At 51.5% G+C, this 16,880-nt stretch overlaps 5 protein-coding genes across 5 annotated transcripts; 3 read left to right on the forward strand and 2 right to left on the reverse strand.

Annotated features, from left to right (window-relative positions):
• Positions 1-58: 58 nt before the first annotated feature.
• On the forward strand, positions 59-2,510 carry VTN49DRAFT_5035 (uncharacterized protein; the record flags this gene model as incomplete). The annotated part of the gene is made up of 3 exons (XM_069413048.1): positions 59-106; positions 166-619; positions 670-2,510. The coding sequence occupies 3 exons, from the start codon at positions 59-61 to the stop codon at positions 2,508-2,510; spliced, it is 2,343 nt and encodes a 780-aa protein (XP_069266954.1).
• A 128-nt stretch (positions 2,511-2,638) lies between these two features.
• Positions 2,639-3,621, reverse strand: VTN49DRAFT_5036 (uncharacterized protein; the record flags this gene model as incomplete). The annotated part of the gene is made up of 5 exons (XM_069413049.1): positions 2,639-3,070; positions 3,144-3,238; positions 3,301-3,366; positions 3,431-3,539; positions 3,610-3,621. The coding sequence occupies 5 exons, from the start codon at positions 3,619-3,621 to the stop codon at positions 2,639-2,641; spliced, it is 714 nt and encodes a 237-aa protein (XP_069266955.1).
• A 385-nt stretch (positions 3,622-4,006) lies between these two features.
• Positions 4,007-4,461, forward strand: VTN49DRAFT_5037 (uncharacterized protein; the record flags this gene model as incomplete). Its single annotated transcript, XM_069413050.1, has 3 exons — positions 4,007-4,083; positions 4,159-4,354; positions 4,414-4,461. The coding sequence occupies 3 exons, from the start codon at positions 4,007-4,009 to the stop codon at positions 4,459-4,461; spliced, it is 321 nt and encodes a 106-aa protein (XP_069266956.1).
• A 787-nt stretch (positions 4,462-5,248) lies between these two features.
• Positions 5,249-7,882, reverse strand: VTN49DRAFT_5038 (uncharacterized protein; the record flags this gene model as incomplete). The annotated part of the gene is made up of 4 exons (XM_069413051.1): positions 5,249-6,381; positions 6,463-7,637; positions 7,695-7,770; positions 7,828-7,882. 4 exons carry the CDS (start codon positions 7,880-7,882, stop codon positions 5,249-5,251), a joined length of 2,439 nt encoding a protein of 812 aa, XP_069266957.1.
• Positions 7,883-12,373: 4,491 nt separating this feature from the next.
• VTN49DRAFT_5039 (uncharacterized protein) lies at positions 12,374-14,164 on the forward strand (the record flags this gene model as incomplete). Its single annotated transcript, XM_069413052.1, has 1 exon — positions 12,374-14,164. One exon carries the CDS (start codon positions 12,374-12,376, stop codon positions 14,162-14,164), a length of 1,791 nt encoding a protein of 596 aa, XP_069266958.1.
• Between the last annotated feature and the right edge of the window lie 2,716 nt (positions 14,165-16,880).

Raw genomic sequence — 16,880 nt, forward strand, 5'->3', positions numbered from 1 at the left:
TCCAAGTAACTGACGTTCCGAACATCTCAAGCATTATCCAGGAAATTGAATTCCTGGAATGTCTAAATTCGAGCTTTCTGCGTCACTAGAAGGCCACGGCGATGATGTAAGTGCTAAGTTTCCCATTTCCTTCTAGCTGGTTCAGCTGCCTAATGCGCTTTGCAGGTCCGCGCCGTGGCCTTCCCGAACTCCCAAACCGTGCTTACAGCCTCTCGAGATGCGACGGTCCGCCAGTGGAGGCAGGTCTCCTCTCCGCCACCCACCTACGATTATACCATCACCTCTCATGGGTCCGCGTTTGTTAATTCCGTGGCATATTATCCTCCTACGCCAGAATATCCTGAGGGCCTAATATTCTCTGGCGGCCAAGACTCGATAATCGAAGCAAAAAAGCCGGGAAAAGCAGCTGGGGATAATGCGGATGCGATGCTCCTCGGTCATGGTCACAACGTTTGCTCACTTGACGTGTGTCCGGACGGTGGCTGGATCGTGAGTGGCAGCTGGGATTCGACGGCTCGGATATGGAAGATTGGCATTTGGGAGACAGATGTAATCCTTGACGGACATCAGGGCAGTGTCTGGGCAGTGTTGGCGTATGACCGGGATACTGTCATCACCGGTAAACCTCTCTTGCTAGGGCGATGAAAGTGTAATGCTAACGATTTGTAGGCGCCGCGGATCGTATTATTCGGATATTCAACACCTCTGGTCGGCTCTTGAGATCGATCAAGGACTCCCGGGATGTCGTCCGCGCATTATGCAAACTTCCTCTCAATCACCCTACTGGTGCCCAATTTGCTTCTGCCAGCAATGACGGGGTCATCCGACTATTTACTCTGGAGGGCGTCCTTGTTGCCGAGCTTTATGGCCACGAAAGCTTCATCTACTCGTTGGCGGTGCTGCCCTCGGGGGAGATAGTGAGCTCTGGGGAGGATCGAACCGTGAGAGTATGGAATGGAACTCAGTGTGTTCAAACAATCACGCTTCCTGCCATTTCTGTCTGGTCCGTGGCAGTGTCGGAATCTGGGGATATAGTCTCTGGTTCAAGTGACCGCATTGCTCGAATATTTACCAGAGATCCAAGCCGACGTGCAGATCCCACAGTCATTGCACAGTTCGAAAATGCTGTTAGAGAGTCAGCAATCCCGAGGCAACAGGTTGGCAATATCAACAAGGAGCAACTACCCGGACCGGACTTCCTCAAGAAGAAGGCGGGCACGAAAGAGGGGCAGGTGCAAATGATTCGCGAAGATAATGGCACCGTCACAGCCCACACTTGGTCAATGGCGACTCGGGAGTGGATTCCTGTAGGGACCGTTGTCGACTCAGCCGGGAGCTCGGGGCGGAAGACGGAGTACTTGGGCCAAGATTATGACTACGTATTTGACGTGGACATTGAGGATGGGAAACCGCCACTAAAGCTACCTTATAATCTGTCGCAGAACCCTTTCGAGGCAGCGACCAAGTTTCTTCAAGATAACAATCTGCCCATGGGATACCTTGATCAAGTGGCCAACTTTATCGTTCAAAATACGCAAGGAGCCACGATAGGTCAAACTGATCAAGCTGCGCCTCCAGATCCTTGGGGTCAAGACAAACGCTACCGCCCCGGCGACGCTGCGGCGGCTCAAGCTCCACCAGCGACCCCAGCGCGTCAAGATGTCCTTCCACAGAAGTCATACCTTTCTATCAAGACTGCCAATCTTAGTCAGGCGACGAAAAAGCTCCAAGAGCTGAACGAGCAATTGATATCGTCTGGTAACAAAGATGTCTCATTCAACCCGCCCGAACTTGAGACCGTCCTCGCTCTATGTAAACGGCTGGAGTCATCCGGCACATTGCCGCAGGACGTCGGGAGCGTTGAGGCAGGAATCTCACTCATCTCCAAAGCTGCTCTCAAGTGGCCTCCGGCCAGCCGACTTCCTGGCATTGATCTGTTGCGGGTCATTGCCGCCGCTACGCCAGCCGCGGCACAGATCCAGTACGATGGTCAAGACATCGTCTCTGCCGTCAAATCAGCCAATTTGATCGACCCCAGCGGGAACGCAAACCACTCAATGCTTGCTATCAGGCTGTTCGCTAATCTATTTGAGACCGCCCCAGGCCGGGAGCTAGCAGTGAACAGCTTTGACACGATCCTGCCCCAGGTCACGTCCGTCACAGGCGGGTCACCGAACCGCAATATCACCATTGCAGCGACAACGCTGTACATCAACTACGCAGTGTACTTCACGACCGGCGGACGTGCCAAGAGTGCGGAATCCGCGGAGCGTGGGTTGCAGCTCGTCGATGAGCTGTCCAAGATTTTGAGCAATGAGAAGGATTCTGAAGCTATCTACCGAGGCCTCGTTGCTCTCGGAACGCTGGTCAAGGAGATCGGAGACGAGGTGCGGGCCGCTGCTAGAGACGTCTACGACTTGAAAAACATCTTGAATAGAGTATTGAACTCTGGGGCTGGCCGAGAGCCTCGGATCAAGGGTGTTGTAGAGGAGATTCGCCGAGTACTGTAATGAGACTGCAGATCATGCATGCTGGAACTAGAATTAGAGTGTTGATCAGGCAAAAACGCCACATCCGACAAGATTCATTCATTTTGTCCTCCATTATAATAAATACGAAAATATTTATGTATCTTGAATCAGAGCTTCTGATCCGCATCCACGCCCACCTCAACAATTTGATCAATGCCCGGATAATCCGGCAAATCTAAATCATACTTATCCGCCAGATCCTTCGTCAGGAACCTGCCCCCAACGAAATGTCTTCCGCGGTACCACTTAACGCAGGGCTTGGGTGCCGTCAGACTGATCAAAGCTTCAGGCATGAACTTTGCGCCGGGGCCTTCCTTGGGAGGCCCTTCCTGGATATCCCAGGAGCTGGGGGCATCGACGCTGAGAACGGGTACCTTGGTTTCTTCCAACTGGGAAATAATGGACGGGAATGGTTCGCGGAGCGGGCCGCCGAAGGAGAAGCCGAAGATGGCGTCAATGACCAGGTCGGCGGATTGCAGAGCGGAGGTGAAATCAGGGACAAACGGGACGGAGAGGTTCTCGAGCTGGGTCCTGAGGCGCTGAATAAAGCAAACTAGTGAGCTCAAAAGAGGTCGAGGAGAGAAAAACAGCGGTTGAGACCAATGTGCTCACCTGGTAGAGCTCATTCTTGCCCTGCTTTGGATAGTAAACCGAAGGCTTGTAGCCGTAATGCGCCAGGTGTCGGGCTGCGACTAGCCCATCGCCTCCTGCTCTGTTGTTAGGACTTTTCGCTCCTCTATCGAAGGAAAGAGTGCCAGGACAACTGGACCGTTATTCCCCGGGCCACAGACGACAAGGATGTTCTTCCCCTTGCTCGGAGGGTGGAATCGATAGACTACATATAGCACATCAACGTTAATTCCTGCAGGACAAACCGTAGATCGGTCATGCAGGCGCACCAGCTTGCGACACGGACAACCCAGCGAGTTCCATCAACTGGTCGAGCGAGAAGCCGCCTACATCCATGAGATCCTTGTCCAATGCCGCAGCATCCTTGGCGGAGATTGCCTTCGTCAAGTCAGTATTTGTTGCAAGAAGATAGACTACAGTATGAAGAGGTCCTGGCTTCTGCTCCAACCTTGAGAGACATGTTGGCAGTTCTGAGATATCGTCGACAGCGGAACGACCAAGCAGGCGTGGCGTGTCTCAGAGTCAGCGAACAACGAAGCATTCAATCCAGAAACAATGCTCTCATTAAACCGAGAGTCAAATTCTACAGTTACTAGAAAGGATGAAACTATTCGAGCATCCCACTGGTCCCCATTGCATCATAGTGGTAACAGACCCTGTGACGCCTCAGGCAGCAAAAGTGGGCAGGTACGCCTGTCAGGTTAACCCCGGATCAACGCTTTTCCGTCCCGCAACTTAAACCTTTCCTACCAATTTCTATGCTGATGAGCATCCAAATATCAATTCGCTTCTTCATTCAGCAGTGAGGGCCAATTCATTGCGGATACCCGCGAAATCAATCAGCCATGGTCGTCAGAATCCGTCTCTCTCGATTTGGCAGGCGCCACGCGCCATTCTACAACATTGTCGTCGCGCAAGCAAGGTACGAAGATTCCGTTCGCGACCGGAAGGGTAAAAAAACAATCATCGACTGATTTCCGCCCTCGAAAAAAAACAGATCGGCGCGAGACTCCAAGCCCATCGAAGTCATTGGAACCTACAATCCCGTTCCGCAAAAGCCAACCGGCTTGACCGACCTCGAGGCGGAATCTGCGAAACCCTACAAGGAGATCGCCCTTGACCGGTCCCGGGCGAAGTACTGGCTAGGTGTGGGCGCACAGCCGAGCGACACTGTCTGGCGGTTGTTTTCGATGGTATGTTCGAGGTTGGCGTTGGAAGGTTCTCAAGACTTTTTGCATTGACCGTTCTTTAGGCCGGTTTGGTTGAGCCGAAGTTGCCAAAATTCCCGCAGAAGCAATAATGACGGTGAAAATTAAACTCGTTTCGATACGGCTGTGATTAGACGACGAAGCCAATGGGCTACGGGAAGGCTTTCCGAGTTGATGTCCTCAAGCCAGATGATATGCCCCCGGTCGGTCGAGTGTATCATGTATTGGTGACTGGTTGATTTTGACCATTCTTTTCTGTGTATCATGCTTGCATTCATGGCGTTCTGGTGAAGTATATAGGACAGGGATAGGACTTGTATATTAGACTCAATCTCTCAATATGTCGCCGTGGCTCTCTATGCTACTTGAGTACAACATTTACGGCATTCTCGCCCCTTTCGACAGCCAGAGAATAGGAGTCACTACTTGTATTGAATCTGTGCTTTGAGCACTTCCAGCTAGCCCATCTTGATTAAATACTATGACCGGGGTATGTGCTCTAAAATAAACATTAGACTGGAACAAGCCAGAGAGCACAAAATGTAGTCAACGTTCCCATCCGCATTCGTTGCAAACGGGATCACAGACAGGCACAAAAATGAATCCATCAACAATGTTTCAATGAACATGCACTAGAACTGTACTAGAAATGTTGTGGTTTTCTGTCCAAGTGATCATTATATCCCGGACACATGGTATCACGCAATCATACAAGGAAAAAAAAATACAATGAAAAGGATTGGAGAATGTCCAAGAAAATCAAACAAGTGTCAAAGAATGTCATCGAAATGGAATAAAATGCACATGAGCTTTTCTCATGCAGAATGGATGAAATAAAGAAAAAGGACGGAGATAAGAGAGAGAGAATAGATCTCGCATTTATTGCGCCATACGCTGGTCATACAACAGCGGATCCTCGGCAGCAGTTGTCTTGTCCCGATTGATCATCATCACCGGATCGGCGGCTCGCGGAACGGCCCCAGAGACATCGACCTTCTTCGAGGCCGCCAGCGGTGCCCAGTTCCTAGTGGTCGCGCTTGGATCGACAAGGCCAGGGTACAGGAACGTGCCCATGAGGCGGCCGACCGACGTCTGGTTGAGGAACAAGCGAAGGCGGCGGAAAGTAGCACGGCCCAAGCACATGAGCAAGAGCATCTGCACCGCGATCAGGCCGACCACGAAGCAGGACAGGAAGGCCGGAATACCGAACGCCCATCGGTACCGGATGACCTTATTGTAGTCCGTCACTTCGACCTCGCGCATATCACCGGCGGTCGGCGTCGTCGCGCGCTTCTCAACGGCGTTTCGCGAGTTCGACTCAGAAACGGGCTCACTGAGCCAGCCACGCGTGCCGACCACGGAGTTGGCGGCCAGATCCGTCCAAATCAGGTTGATGATCTTGGACGTCGTGTTGGGCGACTTGGAGTATTCTTGCCACTTGGCATACATGCCGAGGTTCGAGGCTGCGGTATAGTCCGCCGTGCCTTGGATTCGGGGATCCAGATCGTCGAGACGATAGGCTGCGCCAAGCATATTGGTATGGAACTCCGCGCCCGGTAGATTATCACCCGCGTTGAGGCTGGCCGTCTGCTCTCTAAAAAATCCGGGAAGCCAGAGGGACTCCTTCTGAATCACCGAGATATCGTCGCGACCTTTATACTCCTCCGACACAAGGCCCCAGAGGGGTCGCGCGTCTTGCAGCTCCATATGAGTGTTCTCCACGCCCCAGAGTGGTTTGTCTTCATCCCGATCATACTTCTTGTCCTCGACATCCTTCACTTGAAGGCTCCTCAATCCGTCCGTGCCGTTGTAAGCGAAATCCACCGTCTTGATGACCGCCCGGGTTGCGGATGCACAACTGTACAACGAGGTCGACCAGCGGCTACCGGGCTGGAAAACTAGAGGCGGGCCATCATCCATACGACGAGCCGCCCCGTAGACTTGCCCGCAGACAACACCGACGTTGGTAATGTTGCCAAAGTCGGCAGCACCGGCACCTTTGCAAAGTAATGCTGGGTAAGATCAAGTTAGCAAGAATTCCACATTTCCCCATATGGGGGACATATACTAAGACGGGGAAGAGGAGGACTTACAAACAGTGGTAAAGTTAGTAGAAGTAATGTCGAATGGATTCGGATATCGAGAATCATCAGAAGTGGAATTGCTCGATGAGTTCTTCGAAAGGAGGTTATTCAGATCGAGATATTTGCCCCAAGTCAAGGTTGTGAGGAAGGAATCGTAAGAGATCGTGTTTAGGAAGCGCAGATCTAGCGGGAAGGTCTTGCCGACGTGTGAATCCAGATACATAAACGCCCTTTCGTGATCCTCATCGCGCGGGTTGGTCACGTTGAGATAGAGCATGGTTAAGACGTTGTTCAGCCAGGCCGCCTTGTATGCCCTGTCCCAAAGTTGAATATCGTCTTGGGAATTGTCACGGTCGAACGTAGGATACTCCTTAACCAAGTTCGCGAACCCACCGCGATCCGTTAGCACGAGCTTGCTCACTTCGACGCCCGAGAGCCCGTAGCTCAGCTCGTAATCCAGCGTGAGATTCGTATCGACGCAGACCGTGTGAGGCTCGATGAACAACAGATCTTCGCTCCAGGAACTCCCGTATTCGTTTGGAGATGGAGTGGTGTGGTTCCGGAATCCAATGCCGCCGTTCTTGGTGTCCACGATCAAGCCTTCGACAGGTTCGATGTCGTTGTTGAGGGCCAGGGTTTCCAACTGTCGATAGCGGCCCACAATATAGTCTTCACCGTTCTGGACTTCTCCATCCTCATCATGGAAGACATTGTAGGTTCGCCACTCGATGTCCCAGATACTGGACACGGTCGGGGCCATTGTAGCGAGACCACTCTCGAAGGCCTCAGTGATGTTGCGAGGAATGGACGCATCGTAGCCATTTGGATAGGATACTCTGCCCGAATCATTCCTGAACACGACGTCTTGACCGGGGCAGGGGGCCAGAGTGAATGCGCCGCAGATGCGGTTGAACCCTAGATTGCTCCGCTGCGGCGTTCCGGATCCGATCGCAGAGGTGTCCGGAGAGTATCCAAACGGTCTTTCCACGTGCCGGAATGACGGCCTGATGGTGTCGTAGAGGCCCATGGGCGTCACAATTGAAGCAATGGCAACCAGATAAGACGCGATCCTTCGCGACCACTTGCCATATCGGACACCGCGCGACACACCGACTCTGGTTTGGGAGTCGGTCCGCAAAAGCGCCGGCCACTTCGACGCGAATAATTCTTGAGACACCACGGTCCTACTCACTGGTTAACTTGTGCTGTCCAAGGGCGTGCATCGCAGACCAATTGCCTACCAAGTCGTCAAGGGACTGGTCGAGCGAACCAGGCCCACCACAATCAAAGCTGTGGCATGAGGGATGAATACCCGGACTGCCCGCGTTTGTTAATATCCAGATCCCCTTCGTCCAATCTCGCATAGAGGCTTACCAACGAAGATGAGGAGGGCGATGATGCCCGACACGTAACCTACGGTTAGGGCCATCTTCACGGCTCGACAACAACAGCGTGAACCGGTTCAGAGCCGTTAAATTTCGTGACCCTGGTTGGCGAGTCTCAATGAGGACCTGCGGACGATGGTCCCAGACTCGTCTACAGAGGAGATTCGGGTCGACGGCTTGAAATTTTTTTTTTCTACCCCCAATTCATCCGGGTCGCATCGCCGATACATATACCCAACAAAGTTTCTCTTGGCTCATGTGCAAAGACCCATGATCAGACCGAGCAGTTGTTGTCCCTCGTTTTTCCGGAGCCGATCAGCAAGGCTGAGTCTCAATCGAGTTAGGGCCAACATTGGACTGACCCGGTTTGGAAAAAGACCCTGTTAAAGTTGACCCATCAACGGATTTCAAAGGCGCAACTTCCCAGTTCAGCTTGGATGCGGCTCTAAGAGCACTCGAGAGAAACTACACTCCGCATTTCAGCATCAGATGGCACCAATCAAGCCGCCGATCGTGATTGCAAGATCTCGTATTTGCGAATGACACCTTTGTCCTCCACGGTCCACCACCGGTTCCAAGCATTGGCATGGCTGCATGTTGATCCTTGGCCCGGAGAGAAATTTCACTGTTCAGAGTGCACAGTTCAGGGTTTCAGGGGGATCATTTGATTCATGAACTTTTCCAAAGATAACCTAGGCCGCCAGGAACAGCTGGGCGATTCGGTATGGCCAGTGCTCTAATTGAAGCTTAGACCAAGGGGAAACTGCGCAAGCGACTACGAGTAGTTCATGCCCTTGTTGGATCGCCCGATTTTTTTGTAAGATGTTTGAAGCGCTCCGTGTTAGTGGATCGGTTCGTGCAATGTCTTTGGCTGGGGGCACCACGATAAACTTCAAGCCACCTCACCAACCAGTGTGAACAGTGCGAATTGGTGACAAGGGTTGAATGGGACTCAATTTTGCCGAACTGCATGAACTAACCTCATTGACACTAGGTTAGCCGACTTCTGCCCCGCTATTCCAGATCCAATTCCAAATTTTTCGATGATCATTATCCATCCCAAGCTGAGCATCAGGCATCCAGACGGAGGTTGACTCAACTTGACAGCATCTTGACTGCGCCGTTGAAGATGCCGATCATGTCTCGTTGACAATTGATCGCTGCAGCCTCCGAGATCGCCCACGTTTTTCGCTTTCCGAGCGCGTCCAGAGCACGCGACTCAGCTTGGTTGTGACGGTCTCCAAAATAACTCGAGCGAACTTGGACTAGAACCACGGTCCGCACCCAGGGACAACCAGTCGGGAAGCGTGTTGACGAGCACACAGCCATCCGCCGTCGCCAACGGCCTTCGCTACAACGCCCACAATCGGAAAGCAGATCAGTTACTCAGCGGGCTTTGTACCAACTGCGCCGCATCGCCATACAAGGTGACGGACACAGAGCAATGGTGGCCGCATGTTGACACGAACGATCCCTCATCTCTGAAATCACTACGGGTAACCACCCAACTATTAGCGAAATCAGACCGAAATTTGCGCACGCTGCAGTTAGCGCAGTGAACTGCATAACTAGTAGAACCAGGGTCAACGGCAGATGTCCAAGTCCTTGGTTACTTGATAGGCGACATCACTTATATTTGGGGATTTCCCGGTTATGGCTTCAATGGATTGATCTCAAAGGGGTATGGAGTCACGTTGACAGCCAAATCGAATTCATCACGCCCATCACTATCCCTAGTAGAAAGAAGCCACCGGTCACTGGAACATGCGATCTAAGATCCTGTCTACAGAGTACTACTGATCACATTGATCACAAAATCATCGTTAACTGCGTCTGACCGTGGGTTGAGCGACCAGCATGAGGCAGATTGATTGAAATTTCAATCATTCGGGCGCTGTCACATCAAAACGTGGGTAAAAAGGGGTGTTCTGACACTAGGGTGACTCATCGCAGGTAGCTTCACGCCTTAGGGCTCAGGCACAAAACCCCATAGTCACGTGACTTTTATTGCCCGCCATTGCCCAAAATGCATCCTTGGGCGACGAGTGCGGCACCTACAAACAACCCATAGTCTTTACGTTTTTTTNTTTTTTTTTTTTTTTTGTTCTCAGTCAGTCCTGAATAATTCAGGAGTTCTCCAAATCAAGTTCTCAGGAATTGGATCACGGAGAGTGTAAGAGTACACTCTCTGTTCCGACACATCTCACTGTTTCTCAGACCTGACTACTCAAGTACACCAAATAGTGCCATTTATTCGATTTCCAGCAGTGGACATCAACTTCCACACAATTTTGGATCAGGATTCGGTCAAATGGGCCGTAACCTTTGATGGGTACCTCAATCCATTTCATTCAGAGCATGGATCTAAACCTACTGCTAACGTACTCTGCTGGCCTACACTGCTGGTGATTTGGGATGAATATCGAAGCAATTGTGCTAGGAAGTACATACCTGGTTGATAGCTTAGAAAGGGCTCAAGATGAACGCTGTAGTTTGAACACTCAATATGGGAGGCGGCCGTCCCTGCAAGTCTCGGTTGGAATCTTGCACACCTGCCATTTTCGGTATACTTCCATTCGCGGACAGCGGTCAGACGCATTCGCTCTCTTTGGCGGACTCAGACTCGCTGAATGTCAATTTCTGCAAGATCTAATGAACGTTTTTGGTGCGTTTATTCCGAAATGGGCGGATTTTGCTATTGAGCATTTGCGACATGGGAAAGCGCAGGGCTCCAAACTGCTCCCAAAGCAGCCCGCTGACGGATTTGCTCCTAGCAGATGCGATAGAGAAAACCTGTTGCAGCTGTATTCTCTCTGAGCAAGTCTCGTAAGAGTCTTCGTAAGAGCAACTCTGATTTCTCATACAAGTACATCAAGATGCTTAGGGCCTGGTTCGCATTCGAACAATGCATGAATCCGGCCATATTTTCGTGCGGCAATGCGTCGTTCACATCATGTAAAGCAGATCAATGTTTTCGTGCTCCAGAATGTCATCTATACTCTGTCGAAATGTCTGGAGCAACTCCGTCGCGGTTAAGAACAGCGATATATAATTATAATGAATGTGCCGAAGTCGACATGGACGATGACGCGAAACAGCAATGAATTGCATAACTCGCGGATGCAAGGCCAGATGCCGCCCCACTCTCCACAGCCAACAATCTTATCGCACATCACTGGGTCCAACTGATAAGCGGATGGTTACCGTACAATTCGTGAATTACAGTCGCGGAATGCATCCGGTAGTGTGTAATTTACGCTGGTTCCGTAACTCAATGTATTCATACAAAATCGTATCATTTAGCCAACCATCAAGTCCAGAGGCAATCCTCTGTACAAATGTTTGACACCATGGTAAAGTTTGACTCAAGGCTTTTCCATTTTAATGCTCATAATCTCATATCATCTTGCCATTCAGACCTCAATTGCTTGTGCAAGGTATTGTTCTCAGCGTTGCTTGAAAACGGAGCGAGTCTTGGCATGGCATTTCGGGCAACAAATCGACAACGTGACTGGTGGGCTTCTGCGCAAATTAATCATTTGCAGAACCCCACTCATCCTGATACGGAACAGGTTTCTGTCCATTCCACAAACCATCTGCCATTCTGCACCGAAGTCGCCTTGTCTGGGCTCTTTTTCCCCTGCCCAATTCGGTTTAGACTTTTCCCATTCCCACGTTCGCATGCGGCATCGCACGGATCCTATTGGATTCATGTTCTTGATGACTCCACCCCCTTGGAATTGCAGATGGACTCGTCGTCTCATTGGTTTACATCCGTCCCAAACGGACATAGTAGACCCACTCGGAACTGCTGCTTGCGCTCTTTACAGTTAACCTAAGTTGGATCGACAAGAGAAAAAAGAAAGGACACCATGCCTGGTCCTGGCAGAAACGGTTCCTTGGGCCTGCTGAGGGCTGACCAGTGTCCAGCCCCAGGCCGGTGGCCTCCGTGCCTCAGGCAGTCCACCAAGTCACCGGCTTCGTCCACCCCCCCCCCCAACTTTATCCTCATTCTCCCCTATCTCATTCTCCCTTTCCCCTAATTCCTCCTCCCACTTCATCATCGTCGCCCGCCCATATTGATTCTGCATCCCGTCCCCTCCCGGGCTGTCGGTACTGGTCGCATTCTCAACACTTGAAACTGTTGCCTATCACTTCTCACCCTCGTCCCACGCTCGCGTGTCATTTTAATTTTTTTTTTTTTTTTCGCCAAGCGACCGCGGTCTGGATTAGGCCAACTTTCAGCGCGCAAAAGTCCACCGGTCGCATCCGCTTACGCCTGCGCGATCATCAATCCCACCGCATCGCGTCGTCCCCTCCTCGGCCGTCGAGTGGCGACATCGGTCTCTGACAGAGTGGTCGAGGGTCGGTCGCGTAGAGGACAAATGGTCGCGTCGAGTACCTAGGCGTGGTCATCCTTGATTTCGCCATCGATTTTTTTGTCGCGCCTCAACGCTGTTCCATCTGCGCTCGATTCTCTCTGCACAGCCGTACAGACTGTGTGCTGACACGCGACCGGCGCATCGTGTGGAGGCATGGTCGGCAGCGCGTCCACCCAGTCGAGCCGTACCAGTCCCGGCTCGCTCGCTACCACCCAGCCCACTACGTCTGTCTCCGCGAGCGCGTCGCCGCCTCCCACGTCCTTGACGTCTCCGGACGCGTCGGGGCCCCTAAACGCCCTGGCGACGACCGCGGCGACCGAAATTTCTAGTCCGACCGTATCGAAGCCGGCGTCAGCAATGGCGAACCCATTATCGTATCCGTTTTCTCCTATCGGCCCTCCCGGGCCGTTGGATGGACTGAATCCAAAGCGTCGGGGAGAATCGGAGATGTCACCACCGCTGAACGGCTTCAGTCGACCTGCCGCGGGCGCCGCCATTCTCATGCGGAAACTTCCCAAGAGCACGAGTCGTGAAGCGCTGCGTAGCATGTTGCTCTTCGCCAAGGACTTTGTCGACGTTGATTTCGTTCCTTCCGACCGGCCGGAGGACGCCAATTTTCTCAGCGCTGTCGCTCGATTTGAAACCTTGGCCGCTGCAGAGGAAGCCCAGGCGATGCTGGACGGCAAGCCGAATACAACCAACGAGGCCAACATGATTGTCGAGCTCTACCCAGGCGCAACAATCCCCACCCGACGCAACACCATCGATCACCCTGCTGGGCGGGCACCGATCTCTTCCGGTCGGCAATCGTCACGCTTTAACGGTACCTTCCAGACCATGGCGAACGGGGGCACGATGACGTCGCAATCTAGCGCCGGTGAGGGCCTCCCGGCTCCAGATACGAATTCGCGTCTGCATCGTATCTTCTCGCCGCAGTCGCCGATCGGGACTGGAATGGGGGAACTTCCGCGAGTGAGCGGCAAGTCCGTCATCGACCAAGATCCTGACGAGGAAACGGGCGAACTGCTCAAGGATCCTGTCGGTTATGCGCAAAATGGACACAACGCGTCGATGTCTATGCCACGCCGCTCAACGAATCCGCAGATCCCAACTTCGCGGTTTGCCAACCTTTCCCTGTCGACCAATGTCACGTCGCCATCCGCGACGAATTACTCGGCAGGGGCCAGAATGGGACCGGGTTCGAATATGCACCCAGCCATGGGTGGTAACCCGTCCTTCCACTTTCCGAATCAGCACAATCCTCGGCACAGTCTACCCGCAGCCAACCCCAACGATCTTAATCCGCCCTGCAATACGCTCTACGTGGGAAACCTGCCTCCGGACACCCAGGAAGAAGAGCTCAAGGCGCTCTTCTCGAAGCAGCGCGGTTACAAGCGGCTGTGCTTCCGTAACAAACAAAACGGGCCGATGTGTTTTGTGGAGTTTGACGAGGTCGCCATGGCCAGTAAAGCACTGAATGAGTTGTACGGTTACAAGCTGTCCAACAGCGTCAAAACGGGTATTCGGCTGAGCTTCTCCAAGAACCCGTTGGGCGTGCGAAGTAACCAGAACAACAACAACAATAACAACGCTAACAACCAAAACGCCTTGAACTCGCAGAATGCTGGTCATATGCACGGTTATGCCGGGCCCGGGCCCATGAACAGTCACATGTTCTCCACGGCGACCGGGCCACCTCCAGGACTGTCTGCTCCTCCGGGTCTGGCACACCCCATGAGCATGCGGAATGGCGCCTTGCCGCCGCCAGGAAATCCCATGTCGGGCGGTGCGGCTTTTAACGCCAACAATGGACTGGGTATTCGTGCAAATGGGCTGAACACTTTCAACAACCCTTCCCTCGGTCCTGGCGTCACCAGCGGTATGGTCAGCCCGGGAATTGGTGGCTACGGCAATGTCTACCCTGATTATATGATGGGCCGGTAAATATCGAAAATTTTCTGCTCTCGAATCTGTGAGCGTGCTCACATGGATAATGTCTGCTATGGTTGATGATTACTGGGTTCTGGCGCTTTGTGGTTTCAGGGAGTCTATGGCTTAGAGCGGGCATTGGAGATCACCTCCTGATCATCATCTTTTTTTTTTTTTTTCCTTTTCTCTTGCGGCCCATGTTCTGGTTCTTCTACTCCATTGATGATTCTTGTTTGCGTTATTTTCACTGGCTTGTCTGATTTATCTTTGTGGGCGGTTGCATCTGGCTCATGCATCGCGCCCCAATCCGTTATATCGTGTTGAGTTTGTTTTGCCGGAAGAGGCTCGATGACCGAAGTGGTCTTCCTGGCGATCCATGCAAAATTGCTTTTTATGATTCCCCTTTTGTTTCCCCCTTTTGCAGCGAAAGCATCCCATCGATGGCGTCTCGAGTCTTACGGATGAAACCTTATGGAGGAAAGAAACATGGGTTGGCTGTTTCTGTTTATTGACATATTCTTTTTGTTTCTTTTCTTGATATCCCCCTTGATACTTGCTTCTTCAAATTGTTCCTGGCACTTTCCTGCCAGTCATTCTTTTTCATCTGGGCATTTATCATGTTGCCTCAACCCAATGAACTAGCCTTTGAGAATGTGGCCTGGGAGCCATATGACGCAGCCTCGCATATCATCATCATCATCATTGACGCATATCATCATCATCATGTGAGAAATGGCGTTTTATTCAAATCGGTGGATTATCTTCAATGGCATATGGGATCGATCATACACGTACACCGGGCTCCGAAACATTATTCTTTCTTGCCGAGAGTCCCGGTATTATTACCCCCTTGCTTTACTTTTGTCTGCGTTGCTGGCATGTTTGACGGAGCGAAGTCTTGAGGAATATTATTATGGAATCCAAGGAATGCTGGAGAGAGCATTATTGTCTGTTTACTCAAACTATCATCCGCACTGAAATTGTTATCATGTGCCCTTACTTTTAGCTCCCCCGTGTCTTAGAGCAGACTGACCTTCTCGTTAATGATGAACTTTGAGATCATATGACAGGCTTTATGCTTGCCTTTAGGTGCTCTAACCAGATCGTGAGGTGACCGACTTAAGTTATGGGTTTTGTCGAGTAGTCTGGGAGAGCGAGTCAGCTTGTCCAGAGTGTGTCGGGTCCATGATAATATTCTTCAGTCCCGTCCAGTTCTTCAGGTGCACATACTCTGCTCTTTGTCGTGGATTACAAGCAATCTTGGTAGCAAATGCTGGGTCTCTCACATTATTATGTATATCGGGGACGTAGCCGGATTCTATCTCAACGATAGCACACCGGATGCATAATTCACGAAAGGTCATTTAGAAGCTGTAGAGAATTTCACTCCAATATTTAGGAGTAAATACATCTTTCTCTACCCATCAAGTCATCGCCGCTGAATGAACCAGCAAGCTAGGCGGCTCGCTTCGTCCCCGCTGATATCATGCAGTTCTACATAGACGCATCTGGCCCTTTCCCTTCCAGGACTTTCTTTACGCAAAACGTATTTGAGGATTTGATGTCGACGAAGCACGAAATGTCTTGATGGTATGCTACCGATAGCACTGTTTGATCAGTTTTCGAAACTCCCTTGGTCGAGCCGGCCAGGTCTCGCGCATGAAGATCAACGGATGACTGGCCTCAAGTTCAATTCTCGAAGAATGCACGTGCGAGTATGAAATTCATGTTCGTACGCAAGACCATTTCGATCAATACCAAGAGCTGAACGCAGCGGCCAACAAGATCAATATATGTATATCTCTTGTTTCTCTGTGACCAGCGTTCGATGAAACTGGCCAAATACTTATATATATATATAATTATGCATAGTTCATGCCAGGGGTTAGTATTTTGATTTTCCGACGTCATTGTACACTTCAGCTAAGCGGTCGGCCCAATGGAGGCGACTGCCCCTTGAAGTACATGGTGACAGGGGTGGATTTCCTTGAGAACTGAACAGGGATGCGAAATCCGACTCTGCCATCTCCACGCGGCGCAGCTAGGTAACATCACAGAAAGGTTGTAGGTGGGAGCAGAACGGTCTTTTTAGGCTCTCAGCACGCCTCCCTGTTGAGCTTCACTTCAGAGGCCAGGAATATGAGGTTTGATCTGGGAGAATTCCCTTATCGATGGACAGGACACAGCCGATGGTGGTCTCAGCAAACGGCCACGCGTCGGAGTGATGGCAGTGGACGGAAAGCAGTCCTTGCACACTAGGCATGAATTGCCTTCTGGTATAGAGAGAATAAACATTCTTGCTGATGGCGAGTGACATACCTTACGTTGTCTACTAGCTTGTCACGTTGCTCATAGCCTTACTCGGGATGCCTTGGGGGGACACAGGCCCGTCGGGCATTAGAAATCTCTCAATCTCTGGGAAATATAAGCAACTGGGAAAAGCCCATATGAATCCAACTTGCATGCATTTTTCTCAAGGGAATCAAGCATTCACACTTCCAAAGCTGTCAAGCGGACTCACGATGGCCTACGGATTAGTGGTTGCATCTGCATGGCCCTTTACAGGCCACACCATCTGCAAATCATCGCTGCCGGACCAACGTCTGCCATCGCTCCAAAGGTTCTCCTCCTATTTGCCCAGCCCCAAGCCTCTGCTCTGGGACAAATGAAGTCAGGAAAAGCAAGGTTCCGAAGGTTGCAGTAGGATCAGCCTAGGGTAATCGAAATCACG

The sequence above is a fragment of the Thermomyces lanuginosus genome, assembly GCF_041956635.1.
Source record: "Thermomyces lanuginosus strain ATCC 200065 unplaced genomic scaffold VTN49scaffold_32, whole genome shotgun sequence".
Taxonomy (NCBI): Eukaryota; Fungi; Ascomycota; class Eurotiomycetes; order Eurotiales; family Trichocomaceae; genus Thermomyces; species Thermomyces lanuginosus.